General features: G+C 37.5%; 3 protein-coding genes across 9 annotated transcripts; 2 read left to right on the forward strand and 1 right to left on the reverse strand.

The window, feature by feature from the left end:
• The first annotated feature begins 3,726 nt into the window (after window positions 1-3,726).
• LOC116188416 (exonuclease DPD1, chloroplastic/mitochondrial) lies at window positions 3,727-6,785 on the forward strand. Of its 5 annotated transcripts, none has more exons than XM_031517797.1 (5): window positions 3,907-4,204; window positions 4,395-4,522; window positions 4,685-5,350; window positions 5,952-6,157; window positions 6,257-6,785. In XM_031517797.1, exons 2-5 carry the CDS (start codon window positions 4,461-4,463, stop codon window positions 6,280-6,282), a joined length of 960 nt encoding a protein of 319 aa, XP_031373657.1. In that variant the 5' UTR covers window positions 3,907-4,204; window positions 4,395-4,460; the 3' UTR covers window positions 6,283-6,785. The 5 variants fall into 5 exon arrangements, with proteins under 5 accessions (XP_031373633.1, XP_031373657.1, XP_031373625.1 ...); XM_031517765.1 differs by having other exon boundaries at window positions 3,910-4,204; window positions 6,252-6,785; XM_031517773.1 differs by lacking the exons at window positions 3,907-4,204; window positions 4,395-4,522 and adding an exon at window positions 3,727-3,879 and having other exon boundaries at window positions 6,252-6,785.
• A 19-nt stretch (window positions 6,786-6,804) lies between these two features.
• On the reverse strand, window positions 6,805-9,861 carry LOC116188439 (syntaxin-41). Of its 2 annotated transcripts, XM_031517817.1 has the most exons (8): window positions 9,481-9,857; window positions 8,416-8,692; window positions 8,159-8,248; window positions 7,896-7,973; window positions 7,622-7,699; window positions 7,465-7,530; window positions 7,294-7,374; window positions 6,805-7,206 (listed from the first exon to the last, which is right to left on the reverse strand). In XM_031517817.1, exons 1-8 carry the CDS (start codon window positions 9,672-9,674, stop codon window positions 7,099-7,101), a joined length of 972 nt encoding a protein of 323 aa, XP_031373677.1. In that variant the 5' UTR covers window positions 9,675-9,857; the 3' UTR covers window positions 6,805-7,098. The 2 variants fall into 2 exon arrangements, with proteins under 2 accessions (XP_031373677.1, XP_031373671.1); XM_031517811.1 differs by having other exon boundaries at window positions 7,294-7,530; window positions 9,481-9,861.
• Window positions 9,862-10,573: 712 nt separating this feature from the next.
• On the forward strand, window positions 10,574-13,640 carry LOC116210524 (protein DEHYDRATION-INDUCED 19 homolog 3-like). Of its 2 annotated transcripts, XM_031544810.1 has the most exons (6): window positions 10,574-10,888; window positions 11,272-11,313; window positions 11,398-11,540; window positions 11,809-11,886; window positions 12,390-12,646; window positions 13,274-13,640. In XM_031544810.1, the coding sequence occupies exons 1-6, from the start codon at window positions 10,813-10,815 to the stop codon at window positions 13,380-13,382; spliced, it is 705 nt and encodes a 234-aa protein (XP_031400670.1). In that variant the 5' UTR covers window positions 10,574-10,812; the 3' UTR covers window positions 13,383-13,640. The 2 variants fall into 2 exon arrangements, with proteins under 2 accessions (XP_031400670.1, XP_031401435.1); XM_031545575.1 differs by lacking the exon at window positions 11,272-11,313 and having other exon boundaries at window positions 10,575-10,888.
• Window positions 13,641-13,859: the final 219 nt, after the last annotated feature.

Below are 13,859 nucleotides of genomic sequence, written 5' to 3' on the forward strand. Positions count from 1 at the left end.
TCTAATAAAAACCCAACGCCTTCCATGTTCAAGATCGTAGTATTTATGAATATAAAGTACACAACACATAATGAAATAATAGAAACCGGACGTCTCCAATTTTACCTACCTAATAAATAATTCAGCAATATAATGAGAAAAGCATAATCTCAAATAGATCAATGTACAGATATTCGCATAAAAGGTAAATCATCGATCGTTCGGGAGAGGGCATACTACAATGACGAATTTGATGGCAAGATAATTCTCCTTGGACTGCGCGCCTCAATCTGCCATCAAGACGCCAGCAGCATCGTCTCTAGTGTCCCTTCACTCAAAAAAGAAGCCCGTAAAATGATTATGCATTTTAGTTCTAATTATTTTAGCATGTCATGATATATGAAGAGCTTGAGAAATTAAGAAGACAATAATTTGACGTTGGAGATCGAGGAAAAGAGTTCAACATCTTAATAGACGTACTCTTAAAAGAAAAGGAACAATCATCATACCCCTTTTAGTTTTGATCAGAATAGTAATCCTGAACAGAGAGATTTTGATGTTCTACTTGGAGATGCAACACTAAACGGACAAAATAATCAGGTGAGGAGAGTAAATTGGCACAAGCAGGATGAAAGGAAACTATCATATACACGCGCAATTATGGCAAGGGAAAAAAATGAAATCAAACATTTCCACTCACAGCATCAGCTCTATCAACGAATCTCATTTCATGCCTTGAGGTGAATTGCAAGGCAAATCCACCTGCATATATAAAAGAACAAAGGCAGATATATAAGCTTAAGAAAGTAATAATGTAGAGCTATTTATTTTCATAACGAAAATGGGAGAAAATAAATTGGTCTTTATTTATTGTAATAGATATATTTTCAAAAAAAATTGAAATTAAAAAGAGAAAAAGAAAAAGAAAGAGGGTCGGTTGAAGGGCTGAGGCCCGAAGGAGGAGGGGCTGGTGTTGGTGGCCTTGATTGCGGCCACCACCACCGAAATCGAAGGAGTCTAAAATTTTAATTTGTTTTTTCAAATTTTTTAATTAAATAAAAATAGGCGGGACTCACTCATCTAATAAGGTGACGACACGTGGCACTACCGTTAAAATTGACTGAAAATTTAACATCATGTTAAATTTGAGACTAAAATGAAAGGCCCTGCTTTTCTGGATAATTTTCAAAATGTCATGTTATAATTAGAAAAAAAGTGTAAATGTCGTGTTTTTTTGGGCTATTAACCCTAATTAATATTATTCAATTTCTATATAACATATCAATTTATTATACATTTACGATTCTACCCCTATTTAATAGGGCGTGATATAACTCTATATATATGCTAGGTTTTATCACTCGTGCGTCGCACGGAACTTTTACGATAAATATATTTGTATTTACATAATTCAAACTTAATATTTTAGTTAAATTTAAAATAATTCATGAAAAATATATATTTTTCTAGAGTATATAATATCTAATAGTTATATCTTTAGCAATTATGATAAATTCATATATATTACTATTATATTAGAGAAATAGAAGGAAAGTAGTCGTGTAACTTTTTCAAAATTATCATTTTTATAATTCGATTGAAAATTAGTAACTGTAAGTTTTGAGGATAATTTTGTAATTATTACATTTATTCATAAGCTTCGAAGATATAATAAAATTAAAATATTTCATGTCCAAATATATATTTGTATATAATTATCATATTTAGGCATAAGTTTCGAAAATATATTAAAATTAAAATATCTCATATCAAATATATTTATACATATATATATATATATTCAAATTATTAACATTATTATTTATAAATTCTTAATTTATATGCCATCACTAATTTAATATTTATATATAGTGATCATATGTATGCCTAAGTTTCGAGGATATTATTACATGTTCAAATATATTTACACATGCATATTCAAATTACTGAGCTTTTTTTTATATATAAATTCTAAATTTATATGCATTTACTAATTTAGTCTCGTAATTTATAAATCCTAATTAATAATATTTAAAATTATTATTTATTATATGTTATTTATATGTTTATCGTGTGAAACCTATAATATTTGGATGTTTACCTTTCTAACCTTCGTCTTGTTTCACCTGTCCATTGCACGAGTAATTTTTCTACTGAGATTTGTTGAATTTTTTGCTTAGATATGATTATACTATTTTTTTTTCAATAGAGAATTTTAATGTTTTCAAATTTAATTATAGTTTCATTTTGAATAAAGTAGTTTCTATAAATTATGTAGCATCCAAACTCCAAAGTATATATACTTATATTGTAATTTTATGCACATAACATAGTTAATTTCCTATATACAATATAAATTCTATTTGCTATAATAAAATTTTTCAACGTAAATTTCAAATGGCAGGAGATTTTTATTGCAATATTCTAATAATATATTTAACTTTGTACATATACGTTTTCGTTCGTTTATATATTGTTCAATTAAACTCTCAATTGAAAATTAGTTTTTTACATATAAAATTTTCAAAAATGAGAAAAAGTACATACATAAATTAATTCCAAGTAAATTTTCTTTTTTAATTTTGTTATTTTTAAACTAAATTTAATCTAAATTGGATATAGAAGTAGATATTATTTAGATATTGACATTTCTAACCCTATTTCAATAAATATTTACCTTTCTAACCCTATTTATTTAATAGATATTGACCTTTCTAACATCATTTATTTCATAGATATTGACCTTTCTAACCCTATTTATTTAATAGATATTGACCTTTCTAACACCATTTATTTCATAGATATTGACCTTTCTAACCCTATAGCAACAAACATTTACCTCTCTAACCAAATTTATTGCATGGGATGAAACTTTATATATATATATATATGTATGTATGTATATAGATTAATGAAGAAATTTCCTTTTATATATCTTAATTTTTGTGCTTAAATTTTTTATATTATTAAATTTTTAATCAGGATCAGTATAAGCTCAACTTGGAGGGAAAATACACACATAGAATTAATGATAGAAATGAGAAAATTCCTCTACCGGAAAAAATAATAAAATTCCTTTTTTTAATAGGTGAAATGAGAAAATTCCTAGCCCAGCCCAAGTGATTCAGTGCCTGCTTTAGCGTGAATTCCGTTCCTATTTTAAATGGGCTGAGCTTTAATATGGGCCTAAATTCAGCCCAGGCCCAGCGAGGAAACGAAAAAGGCCTGTCGGTATAGTTGTCATTTTTCTATATCTATATTCATTCGTTTGTCATTCGTGTTAATTATTTATTAAAATCTACAAAAAGAATTATCCACACTGTGAGGTTATCAACTGATTTTCTTTTTAATTTCTTCCCTTATGTTTCCAGCAATCAAACCAAGCATTTTGCAACACAAACCAACCTGCTTCAGTGATGTATTAAACAAAATAGAGCCCCGGTTAATTTAATTCGAATCGGGCAATTTGCTAAGGGATGAAACTTTCATACCGTAAATTTTTTCCATTTATAAGACTTGAATTTGATAAATTATTTATAAGAACAAGTGTCGAACTGTTTGAACGGGTTGATATAGAGCTATTAATTTTATATAAATATATAAATATATATATTGAAAAATGGGAAGCGTAGGCCGGGGAAGTTGGGCCCGAGAATTATGGATCGGGGCAGTCCACTTTGATCCGACAAACGAGGAAGGCCGGCCTCAATTCGATCCGATGAGACTTCTCCTCCTCCCCCATCTCCACTCTCTCTCTCTCTCTCTCTCTCTATCAACTGAATCTTCTTTTCAAAGAGAAGAATTCTCGGTTGCTGCCATTTATGAACTTCCTTCCGCTAATGGCCATTTCCTCTTTTGATTAGAATGCGGGCAGTTTCTCATCTCTTTCATCGTAATAAGGCACGTCTCTCTCTCTCTCTCTCTCTCTCTCTCTCTCTCGCTCTCACGAACTGTCTGAAATTGTAGTTGGGTATATTCTTTTCTGTTCCGTGTGAGCTTTGCTCTTCCTTCCTGTTTGGTTGGTGGGGGAAAGTCGAAGGGAAATCGAAGATGACAAACTGGGCATGTTGTTATCCTTCCCGCTAGAACTCTTTCATGCTTAAATTTTCGATACTTTGATCTTCATCAGTCGTGCAAGCTGAAATCTCGTCAGTTTCCTCTGTTCATTGGTGTGAAAATCCTTGGAAATGGAGCACTCGCGCCTGCCTTATTGATCCCGGGGCTTGTAAGTTCTCTTCCGGTGGTATATTAGAGATGTAATACCGAAGAAAGTTTGCAGCTTTTCTACTTTCAAATTCGACATGTTGATTGTATTGGCTTCGGGGAACGAGTGGGCGGTAAGAGACTTTTTGGGTGTGCTCGAATGGATTAAGAGGCAAATTTTGAAATTTTTGTGGAACTACGTTTCTGTGTAGTGTTCGAGGAATGGGGTCCATGCTCTTGAGCCATCTCGGCCATATCTTTGAAGATGCAGCCGATACATGGGTTCTTTGAATGACTTGCATTTGATCTCGAATGACGTGGCGCTTGCATTTGGTTCGATGTTTGTTATGTCTTCCCCTTTATTTCCATCAATAGTACTTTGCAACAGAAGCTTCTCCTGTTCAGTTTCATTCTATGTACTTTACGGTCTGCACCGGTCACCCTGATTTATCTCCTTAACGAGTTGTATTTGACCTGATTTGGCCTATCTCATGATTTGCAGATTAGGGAATGCTCGAATATTTCCTGGGGTATTCATCACCTGTGGGAACTTGATCGGCACTTTTAGTTCCCAAGCTCAGATGAGAACTGTCACAATGTGCTTTTCTATTCTGCAATTTTCAAGAAGCGGAGTTCCTAGATTTGCAGGGTTTTGGCGAGGAGGTTTCCACAGTCTGAGTTCGAGCTCCAGGAACAATTCTAATTTCAGAGTAGTTGGTTCCAAAACATATGGGCTTGAAGGCGGATACAGAAGAAGATGGATACGTAGGCCAGCTTCCACAAAAGCGGAAGGGAGGAGCAAAACTGCTGATAGCAATAAATCCAGTAATATCAGGAATGAGATTTTGGAAGAAACGGTTTCTGCAACTGCTGCTGTAAATGTAAACGTGGCCAGGGTCACTGAGTTGCGCAAGATTGAATATTGTGATATTCAACAAAACATCGCTGAGAACAAAGGCTTGGTGAGCCTTGTAACCATAGTTGTCTTTGATATCGAGACTACTGGGTTCAGCAGAGAGAATGATCGGATCATTGAAATTGCACTTCGAGATCTCAGCGGTGGTGAAAATAGCACTTTCCAGACATTGGTGAATCCTCAAAAGTTTGTCGCAAATCATCATGTCCATGGCATTACATCTCGTATGGTGAACAGACCCGATGTTCCCAGGTATCCTGTACACTTGTTGGCTACTAATCTCACATTCTGTTTGGCTTTTGTATGAAATGGATTGAAAAGAAAGGCACTTTTCCAATTTCTCGATGACTGCATGTGCTCATTAACTTAGTTTAGATCTCATTATTTTGACTTCCTTGGGAAATGCATAAGCTGAGAACTGCCTGTAGCTTATGCATTTCCTTTTGAAGGCAAAGCGGTACCAGGCTTGCGTTGGTAGGACTTGATGCTTATCTTGACCCAGGAGCTTTTATTCGACCACTTGTAATGGCTGCGATTGCTTATTCTCACGAATCATTGCAGTTAGAGGAGTTTCAATATGAGTGAAATTGATAATCTTCTTGAGGTTATTAAAAAACTGACAGATGATGGCACAGTTGGTGAACGGATATTCCGATTGAATACATCCCAGTAGAAAGCAGATTTGCGGTCTTCCCCTATTTGACTCTTTTTAGGATAAGTGAGCCAAATTTAGATCCTTTCTATCTCTTTCCTAGCAGAGGAAGTCATGTTAGCCTGATTTCATTCCATTCGGTAATGAAAGATCTTGAAATGTATCAGCCTTTGCGTAACGTGATGTTATGATCTAATGCAGGATGGAAGACCTGATACCCATCCTGTTGAAGTATGTTCGAAGTCGCCAGAAACCTGAGGGGATAGTTTTGTTTGTTGCCCATAATGCTCGCGTTTTCGATGTGCCTTTTCTGAAAGAGGAGTTCAATCGGTGTAATTATGTGATTCCAACCGATTGGCATTTCATGGACACGCTTCCTCTCTCTCGGCAAGTGGTGAAAGCTAAAGGTCTCTCTCTCTTTATGCGTACTTAAGCAAGTGTATGTGTTTGAGCACCCTTAGATGAGTAGATGGATTTGATGCATTTCAATCTTGTTGACAGGACAGAAAGTTTCTTTGCAAGCCCTCCGTGAGTACTACAAGATTGAATCGGTTGGTTCAGCTCACAGGGCCATGGCCGATGTGAACTTGCTGTCAATTATTTTCCAGAGATTGACTTTCGACTTGAAGATGTCTGTCTCAAACATTCTCGAGATTTCTTTTGCACCCACGGAGTTAAATACTAATAAGAAGAAGAAGGATTCAAGCTAGTCTGCGGCTGACACAGTTCATCCTCAGGCCAGATACTGACCCTCCGTTGTTGTCATTGGTGACTAATACAAGTCAAGAAAAAGGACATTACCAGTTAATCATTTATGTATGATCCCACCAAGGGCTTTATTGTTTGTCGTAATTGTTCAATCGATATTTATCAATAGAAACACTGCCATGGTTATTTTACGACTCCATGAGCACCCTTCTGCTTGTAAGTATTCGACATTCGATGGCGAACATCCATCAAGAGCAACTCGTTCTTTTTTTCTTGTGTAAGCAAAGACGGGCCATATGAATTGAAATAAATCAAGTTGGCAGCAAATGATACTCAAATGGACTTGTTTTTACTAGATCAAGAAAGTATGTTTATATCATGTTGATTATCGATTATGAACATAACAAAAAGTGGGGGGAAGTCTGTTCTCCACAGAGTTGTGTTTTGAAAAGACAGGAATTACAAAGCTCCCAGCGGAGTAGGAAAGAATCAACTAGAAAAATTTAAATGAACTCAGTATACAGGTTACTGAACTACACAGCAATTTCGGGTTCGAAACCCTTGCAGTCCCACAACCTCATCTCTTTCTTCCCAGTAATAAGAACAAGAATGAAGATCCCGGTATATACGGCTTATTTCATCAAAACAATATCTCCTTAATTACAAGGAGGACCAACATGATAAGGCACATGATCACGAGTACTGTGGCACACATAACCATTCCTCCTTGCTTCTGGGTCCTCTCCGCCTGCATGTTTCGTGCTCAATTCAGTCAACTTAACAAAGGTTGAGATCAGTATTTTGAGAGAGAGAGAGAGAGAGAGAGAGAGAGAACCTTCTGGAGCTGTTTCAGCCCCTCCTCTACTGTAGTGGCAACGTTCTGAATGTTGTAGTCTATCCTATCAACAATTGTACCCTGTTTGGACGATAAAACAGCATTTACTAGGATGATGCCAAGAGCGGAAAACACACAGTAATATATTGCAGCAAGAAAACGGCTTATAACCTGGTCTATCACTAGAACGGACAAGTCCTTCATTATCTGAGCAAGCTCGTTAACAGACTGGACCACCTACACCAAGAGAGGGAAAAACAGAAGTTTAGGACAGATGCAGGATTATGCTCAACTGGAGAAATGAAATTGACGAGAAGCTTTCACTAGCCTGCTGGATTTCTCTCTCTCTTTCTGCCGTCAATGCCTCACTCTTCCTCAACTTGGCCATCTGATGTTCACTAAAACCCTGAACATTCAATTTACAGAGTAAAATTAGTTCATAATTGGTCAGTAATTTTTAAGATGCCACTAAGGAGCTCATTATTACATGCCACTAAGCCATGTAAGCTTCATTACAATGAGGGGATTGACTACAAAAGAATCGGGCCGTTCAGTAAATAATATCTAGAAGCAACGAGTCTGACACAACAGAAGATGCATACAATGTCACCGAAATCATCATCTTCCGTCTGTGATCTACTTCCACCTAAGTTCATCTCCAAATCATCTCCATCTTGACCCTATACATAGGAAGGCAGTAAGTTAGAAGAAAAGCAGAGCAGACAGATATGCTATTAAAGACGGTCTTTTAAACTTTCTCAGTTCAGTATAGTATAATATGCAAAGCATCATCCCAGAACTATTGTTTGTTGGATCAGTAGCGAATAATTTAACTGACATATCCATAAAGCAAATGCTTTCCCACCTCCTTTTGCTGTCTGAGGCGTTTCAAGTAAGTAGACTGTTTTTTGCGGAGCTCCATGGAAAGGCTCTGGAGGTCAGTTGCCAGGGATCTCTGCACCAAGAACATGCAAAACTCAGCAATAAACAGCAATGTACCTTCATTTTATTTAAAAATATGTGAATATTTCACAAGACCTACATATCGTAGATATATGCAGTATCATGAAGGAATTGACAAAAATGAGTAATAGAGTCCTGCCACAAGAAATCATATGTTACCTGCACATTCTTTCTAACATTGGAATCCTCAGAGGGCCCAGCTGCAGAAAGTCTCATTAATTTCTTCTCTGATTTTCTCAAAAGATCGGTTATTTCTTGGGAAAGACCCTCGATCAACCGTTGATCTTCTTTACCATCTCCGAAAGAAGGCATCAAGGCTTTGGCATGAGCTTTTGTTAGCTCAGCCATTTTTACCCGAGCACGCTGCACATTTGCTGCTATGTCTTCTGAAATGTCAACCCAAGCTGGAGGTAGACCCACTGTAACTGCACCATTACTGCAGCAAGGGAACAAACTCGCTCAGTACCAAGGCACATGAACCATCCACTTCCAGCGCCACGACAAATCAAAGGACCCTATTTCAGCTTATTCAAGTCCCTACCACCTGCTATTACATTTCAGTTGATGCAAGTCCAAAATTATAATGATTGACCATGAAAAACATAAAGGATCCCACAGCCTTATCTGAGCCACTCCCAGTAAAAGGCTGCTCTGCCTTTCTCATATGTTTAAAGATTGAAGTTACTAAATGGAGGTTTGGACAGGGGGAACTTGCTCACGGAGATGATCCAATTCACATGCATTGATTATGGCTTGAAAGGACAGTTACATCGTCAAAGACTCTAATGTACTTTAAAATGTCTCATAATATCATGAAGCTGCCAACTTCACTAAGAAAGCTAGATTCGAAAAGATAACTAGCACACTCTAATCTAATCCTGCTCTATCTGCCAATGGAAGAAGTTGCCAATAACAACATGGATCGAATCCAGCAAACTTTATAGATCAATGTGCAAAAACGGGAACATTTTTTATCATATGAAGTACGTATATCTGAATCGGGTTCTCCAGAGCAACAAAGTAAAGTAATTCTGCTCTCTAATCTCAAGTAACAGACAGCTCATTGTTGCACCCATATGCGAAAAACCAATGCAAATTCTTAACTTACGACCAAAATCAGACGAAAGTAATCCTAGCAATCCAATCCTAGTCGCTATGGCCATGGATCAACCTCCACATCAGGCCAGAGGAGACGCAATGACAGAACCAGAGCGAGCAGATTACCTGGAGCTGCCAGGATCTTCGGTACTGAGAGGAGCGTAAGACTGATTGGGATGCAACAGCGAGGAGCTCACCATCTCGATCACCGGGCCGCCGCTTCTCCCGGAAGTGGAAGCGGACGAGCTCGAGGGTGCCCTCACGCTCTTCAAGGCATCCCTGTGTTTCCGGAATATCTGAGTCCGGTTCCTCGTCGCCATTAGAGAGGAGGAGAATCTCACGAATCCGACTTCAGGTTCCGATGACAATTGGAATCGATACCACGTCCGAGCTCACAGATCCGGCGGAGGAACGGAGATTTGAAGAGGTTTTTGTAGGTGTTTGGTGGATCGAGAGAACGGAGGAGAAATGTCTTCTCTGGTCTGGACGGAGAGGGAGGGAGGGAGGAAGGAGGAAAGAGGAAGTCACGTGACGGTGACCTGCAATCACGTGCCGGCGAAGCTCCCTTCCGCTCAGTGGAAATGTGGAATCATGACTTTACCAATTGTATTAATTCTAGTTTGCCCCCCGAAGTTTTCTCTTTCTCTCAGTTCACCACATGTGGACATGGTTTCCCCATTTGCCCAACAGAGATTATGTCGACAAGCCAAGATCGCGACCAAATGATAAAACGAGAGAAACTTAACTCGATAATTCATTATTGCTATGCGAGAATACATAAATGGTAGGAACCGTTAGGTTCATGATTTCATCCCTTGTCGAAATACGAAACGTGCATCGCCATTCGCGAATTTGGGAGCTGAGCAGCTGCAATTATAACATTATGCACCATGCATCTCCGCAGTTGACATTAGTATGCTCATATGGACAATGTGACCGGAATATCAATACTGTCCTCCTAAATTTTCCAAGTACTTTGCACTTTCTTTTTCTTTCATCGGCCTCGATCTGTTTCCTACCAGAAACAAAAAAAAAAAAAGATAAAAAGGATAAAGTGGAAACTTAAGGGGAATTTGAATTTAATTCCAAACCTTACTTTATATACTACTAGTGGATTAAAAAGCCAAGAAAGTAAGATTTGGGGAAATATTGAAACAATAAAAAAGTATAGGGGGTAAAGTGTGAAGTTTCTTGGTATATAATTGCTAGCTAGCCGCTAAGCACACTTCTCTTTCTCGGCGAAATTCACCTGCGGGGTTCATCTTTGCTCTCTCTTCCCTTTCTCTCACTCCCAGGGCCAACCCCCAGCTCCCCGATTTTCTCGGTCATTTCAAGGATTAATCGAATTTTACTGTCCCACGATCGAAGCCCAGTGAGATCGATTCCGAATCTAGCTCGTGATTGCAGCAAAAATCGGTCCTTATTGAGCTGAATTTCGATTTTGGGGCTGGGTGAGCTATGGATGCTGATTCATGGAGTGCTCGTCTCTCGTCGGCCTCGAGGAGATATCAATCTTCCCTTCAAACGCGATCAGGTCAGCTCAATTTTGTAATTTCCCTGCTTTTTGTGTTTTGAGTGAGCTCAGTGAACGAGTTCTTATCTGCCTTTTGATGTAATATTAGACGAGTTCTACATGTGCAATAAAAAAAATGGGAATTGTTTATTTTTGTAGTTTACGGCGAGATTTCTGGTAGTGTTTTGATTCCGGAAATAGATACAGTTTGAAGGAAACATCTTTATGTTAAAGATGATTGAAGCAAGTTTGTTGTTATATGTTCAGTCGTCATGTTTGGTTCTTGGGAACCAACATAGCAATGAGAATATAAGCAAGATTATATCCTTCAATTGTTACCCTTATAAATGAATTCAAGATTATGCGAAGAAAGATGACCGCATATCGTGATTGTCTTTACGCAGTAAGATGCAGTATTTTATGTTTCGGCCCAATTCCTGAGGATGGTTCATCTATCCCTCGACTCTGAAACCCGTAAGTGTTCTCCTTTTTTACTGGTTCTGACGAAGTTGTAAATATGGTCCTTGCAGATATGTTTATGGGGTTCGAGGAAATTGATGGAGATGATGATATTAGGGAGGAGTTTCCATGCCCATTTTGTTCAGAGTATTTTGACATCGTTGGCTTGTGTATTCACTTAGACGATGAGCATCCAGTGGAAGCAAGGAATGGGGTATTGTGCACTTAAAAATTGTCACAACTACATTTTATAATTATTATGCGTCATGTATATTACTAGATTTCTTGTCATGATTTTGAGGTTGGAGGGGTCTTGGAGTTTCCAAATTTACCAAGTCTTCATTTCACACTACGCTGTTAGTCAAGCACAGACTTTCCTCAGTTACTTACCAAGAATATTGTTTGTTGGGGGATGAATTGTTAAGTAGATCACAATCTGTTCTTAGGACCACGTCTCTCATTACTTTGGCTCTCTATTGCAGGTGTGTCCTGTTTGTGCAATGAGAGCAGGAGTTGATATGGTTGCACATATAACCCTACAACATGGAAATATTTTCAAGATATCCTTTGAAAGGAGTTATGTTATTTATCATATTCAGTCTGCACGTTACTTTATTTATCTATTTCAGATATGTTTTTCTCTTCTTTGCAGTTCAAGCTGTTACATGACTTAATTGCTAAAATGTGATACTTGTTATATTTTTCAATATTTTCACTTTATAGTCGCTAGCAAATTTGAAAATGCACAAGCCATGTATTGTTGATTATTGCATCAACTAGATTACTCGATCATTGGCTGAAACTGGATTTCTTTATTGTCCAGTATCCAACATTGTATTGGCAGGTTGATCAAAATTCTCATCACATACTACTCTAATTTATAATAAAAATTCTCTGTTTGTAATACACCATATATCTGCCATTCTTGAAGTTTCAAAGCATTTTTGAACATTGTCTTGGCTGCATTAAGGGCATGTTATGTTTTAGCCCAACAAAAAGCGGAGAGAGAGGTATAGACCATTATGATTCTTCTCGCACTTTGATTTCCTTAATGAGAGGTTACATGCAGCGTAAAAGGAAGTCAAGAAAAAGTGGATCCCATTCTGCACTCTCTTTCTTGAAAAGAGAACTGCGTGATGGAACCCTGCAGTCCCTTCTTGGAGGATCGTCATGTACGGTTTCTTCATCTAACGCAGCAGCTGATCCGCTTTTATCGTCATTTATACTGCCCGTGGGTGATGATTTTGCCAGTGTTCAGACAAACCTTTCAACTGAAACTAGCACTAAAAAGAAAAGCTTGGATGAAAATGTGCCTGAACGGTATGATGCTTTCTTTAACTCCTTCACTTGCCTCCGTATAAAGTTCTTGTAAAAAACTTCACCTTATATTGATAGTCTTATGTACAGTCAAGAAAATGATTTTATCTCATGTGTATTGTTTTCACTTTGGGCTCCAAGAGTATAGATGTTGATAGACGTGGTGTGATAGCTCAATCGACAAATAGGTACATTGTGAACTAAACTAGGCTAAGCGATTCTGGCAATAGAATTTGTACTAATTGTAAATTCCAAGAAACCTGTTCAGTTCATGGAAGCAAGGAAGCACTTTTATGAAAGAAATACTCGGATCGTCCATGGTGTTGCTATTGTTGACTTTTGGTATAGCATCTAACTGGTTCTGCTGCTACGTGAATGTAATTCATTCTGCTGGATCTCTGGATTCGTTTCATCTTTTACTATTTTGCTTGTAAATCTTATAGTTAGAAGAGGCTTCCTCTCTATATATTTAAGAAAATTTTGTTTCATTTCTGATTGCATTACGTGAAAGGAGTGCTTGCTATTCATAAGTTGATATTTGTTTCAAAGTTCGTATTGTTGTCTTGTTGATCTTGGTTCTCTTTGTGCATTTGGATTTAGAGTAATATATTGTTCATTCTCTGGTTACAGGAAAGTACAGACACCCCCTTTATCTGTCAAGGACCAGGAAGAGAGGGCAAAGCGGTGCAAGTTCGTTGGAGAACTGTTGTTCTCGACAATCCTCAATGACGGTTTATGAAGAGAGCTCGAAGTGGTTGCATCAGTGGTGGATCTCACTAAGGTAAAGAGCCATGGAATCTACTACGCGCGGCTTGTTAGGGCAAAATATGCCGATGTATTTTTTAAAATAGAAAGCTGAGAAATAAGGTCTGTAGGAGTGAATGGATGTACTCTTATTGTATGTATGAACTGGTAGAACCTGAACAGAGTTCCTTCCCTGGGTCCTGTCAGGTCATGAATCATAATTAATAGATATACTATGTTTAAGGATTAAAAACGAAAATCACTATCTGAAAAATGTGATCCTCTCCTAGGGCCAGTGCTCTATTTGCTGAAGGGAAGAAAAAGATGGCTGTCCTGATTCATGGCAACAAGTGTATGGGTAACTCATCCATCAATTTGGTTAAATAGATTGAGATCATCTTGTGATCTTATCGGGAAACACCTTGTGATCTTGACGGGAAACACCTTGTGATCTTGACGGAAAAGACGGAAA

This window comes from Punica granatum, chromosome 1 (genome assembly GCF_007655135.1).
Source record: "Punica granatum isolate Tunisia-2019 chromosome 1, ASM765513v2, whole genome shotgun sequence".
Lineage (NCBI taxonomy): Eukaryota > Viridiplantae > Streptophyta > Magnoliopsida > Myrtales > Lythraceae > Punica > Punica granatum.

Coding starts and splice junctions, on each gene's coding strand:
- LOC116188416 (XM_031517765.1), top strand. CDS start 4,461: ATGGGTTCTTTGAATGACTTGCATTTGATCTCGAATGACGTGGCGCTT. Junction 4,523..4,684: donor GCGCTTGCATTTGGTTCGAT/GTTTGTTATGTC, acceptor CATGATTTGCAG/ATTAGGGAATGCTCGAATAT. Junction 6,158..6,251: donor GCAAGTGGTGAAAGCTAAAG/GTCTCTCTCTCT, acceptor TCTTGTTGACAG/GACAGAAAGTTTCTTTGCAA.
- LOC116188439 (XM_031517811.1), bottom strand. CDS start 9,674: ATGGCGACGAGGAACCGGACTCAGATATTCCGGAAACACAGGGATGCC. Junction 8,693..9,480: donor GAAGATCCTGGCAGCTCCAG/GTAATCTGCTCG, acceptor CCCTTGCTGCAG/TAATGGTGCAGTTACAGTGG. Junction 7,531..7,621: donor GAGAGAGAGAAATCCAGCAG/GCTAGTGAAAGC, acceptor CTCTTGGTGTAG/GTGGTCCAGTCTGTTAACGA.
- LOC116210524 (XM_031544810.1), top strand. CDS start 10,813: ATGGATGCTGATTCATGGAGTGCTCGTCTCTCGTCGGCCTCGAGGAGA. Junction 10,889..11,271: donor TTCCCTTCAAACGCGATCAG/GTCAGCTCAATT, acceptor GTCTTTACGCAG/TAAGATGCAGTATTTTATGT. Junction 11,541..11,808: donor CAGTGGAAGCAAGGAATGGG/GTATTGTGCACT, acceptor TCTCTATTGCAG/GTGTGTCCTGTTTGTGCAAT.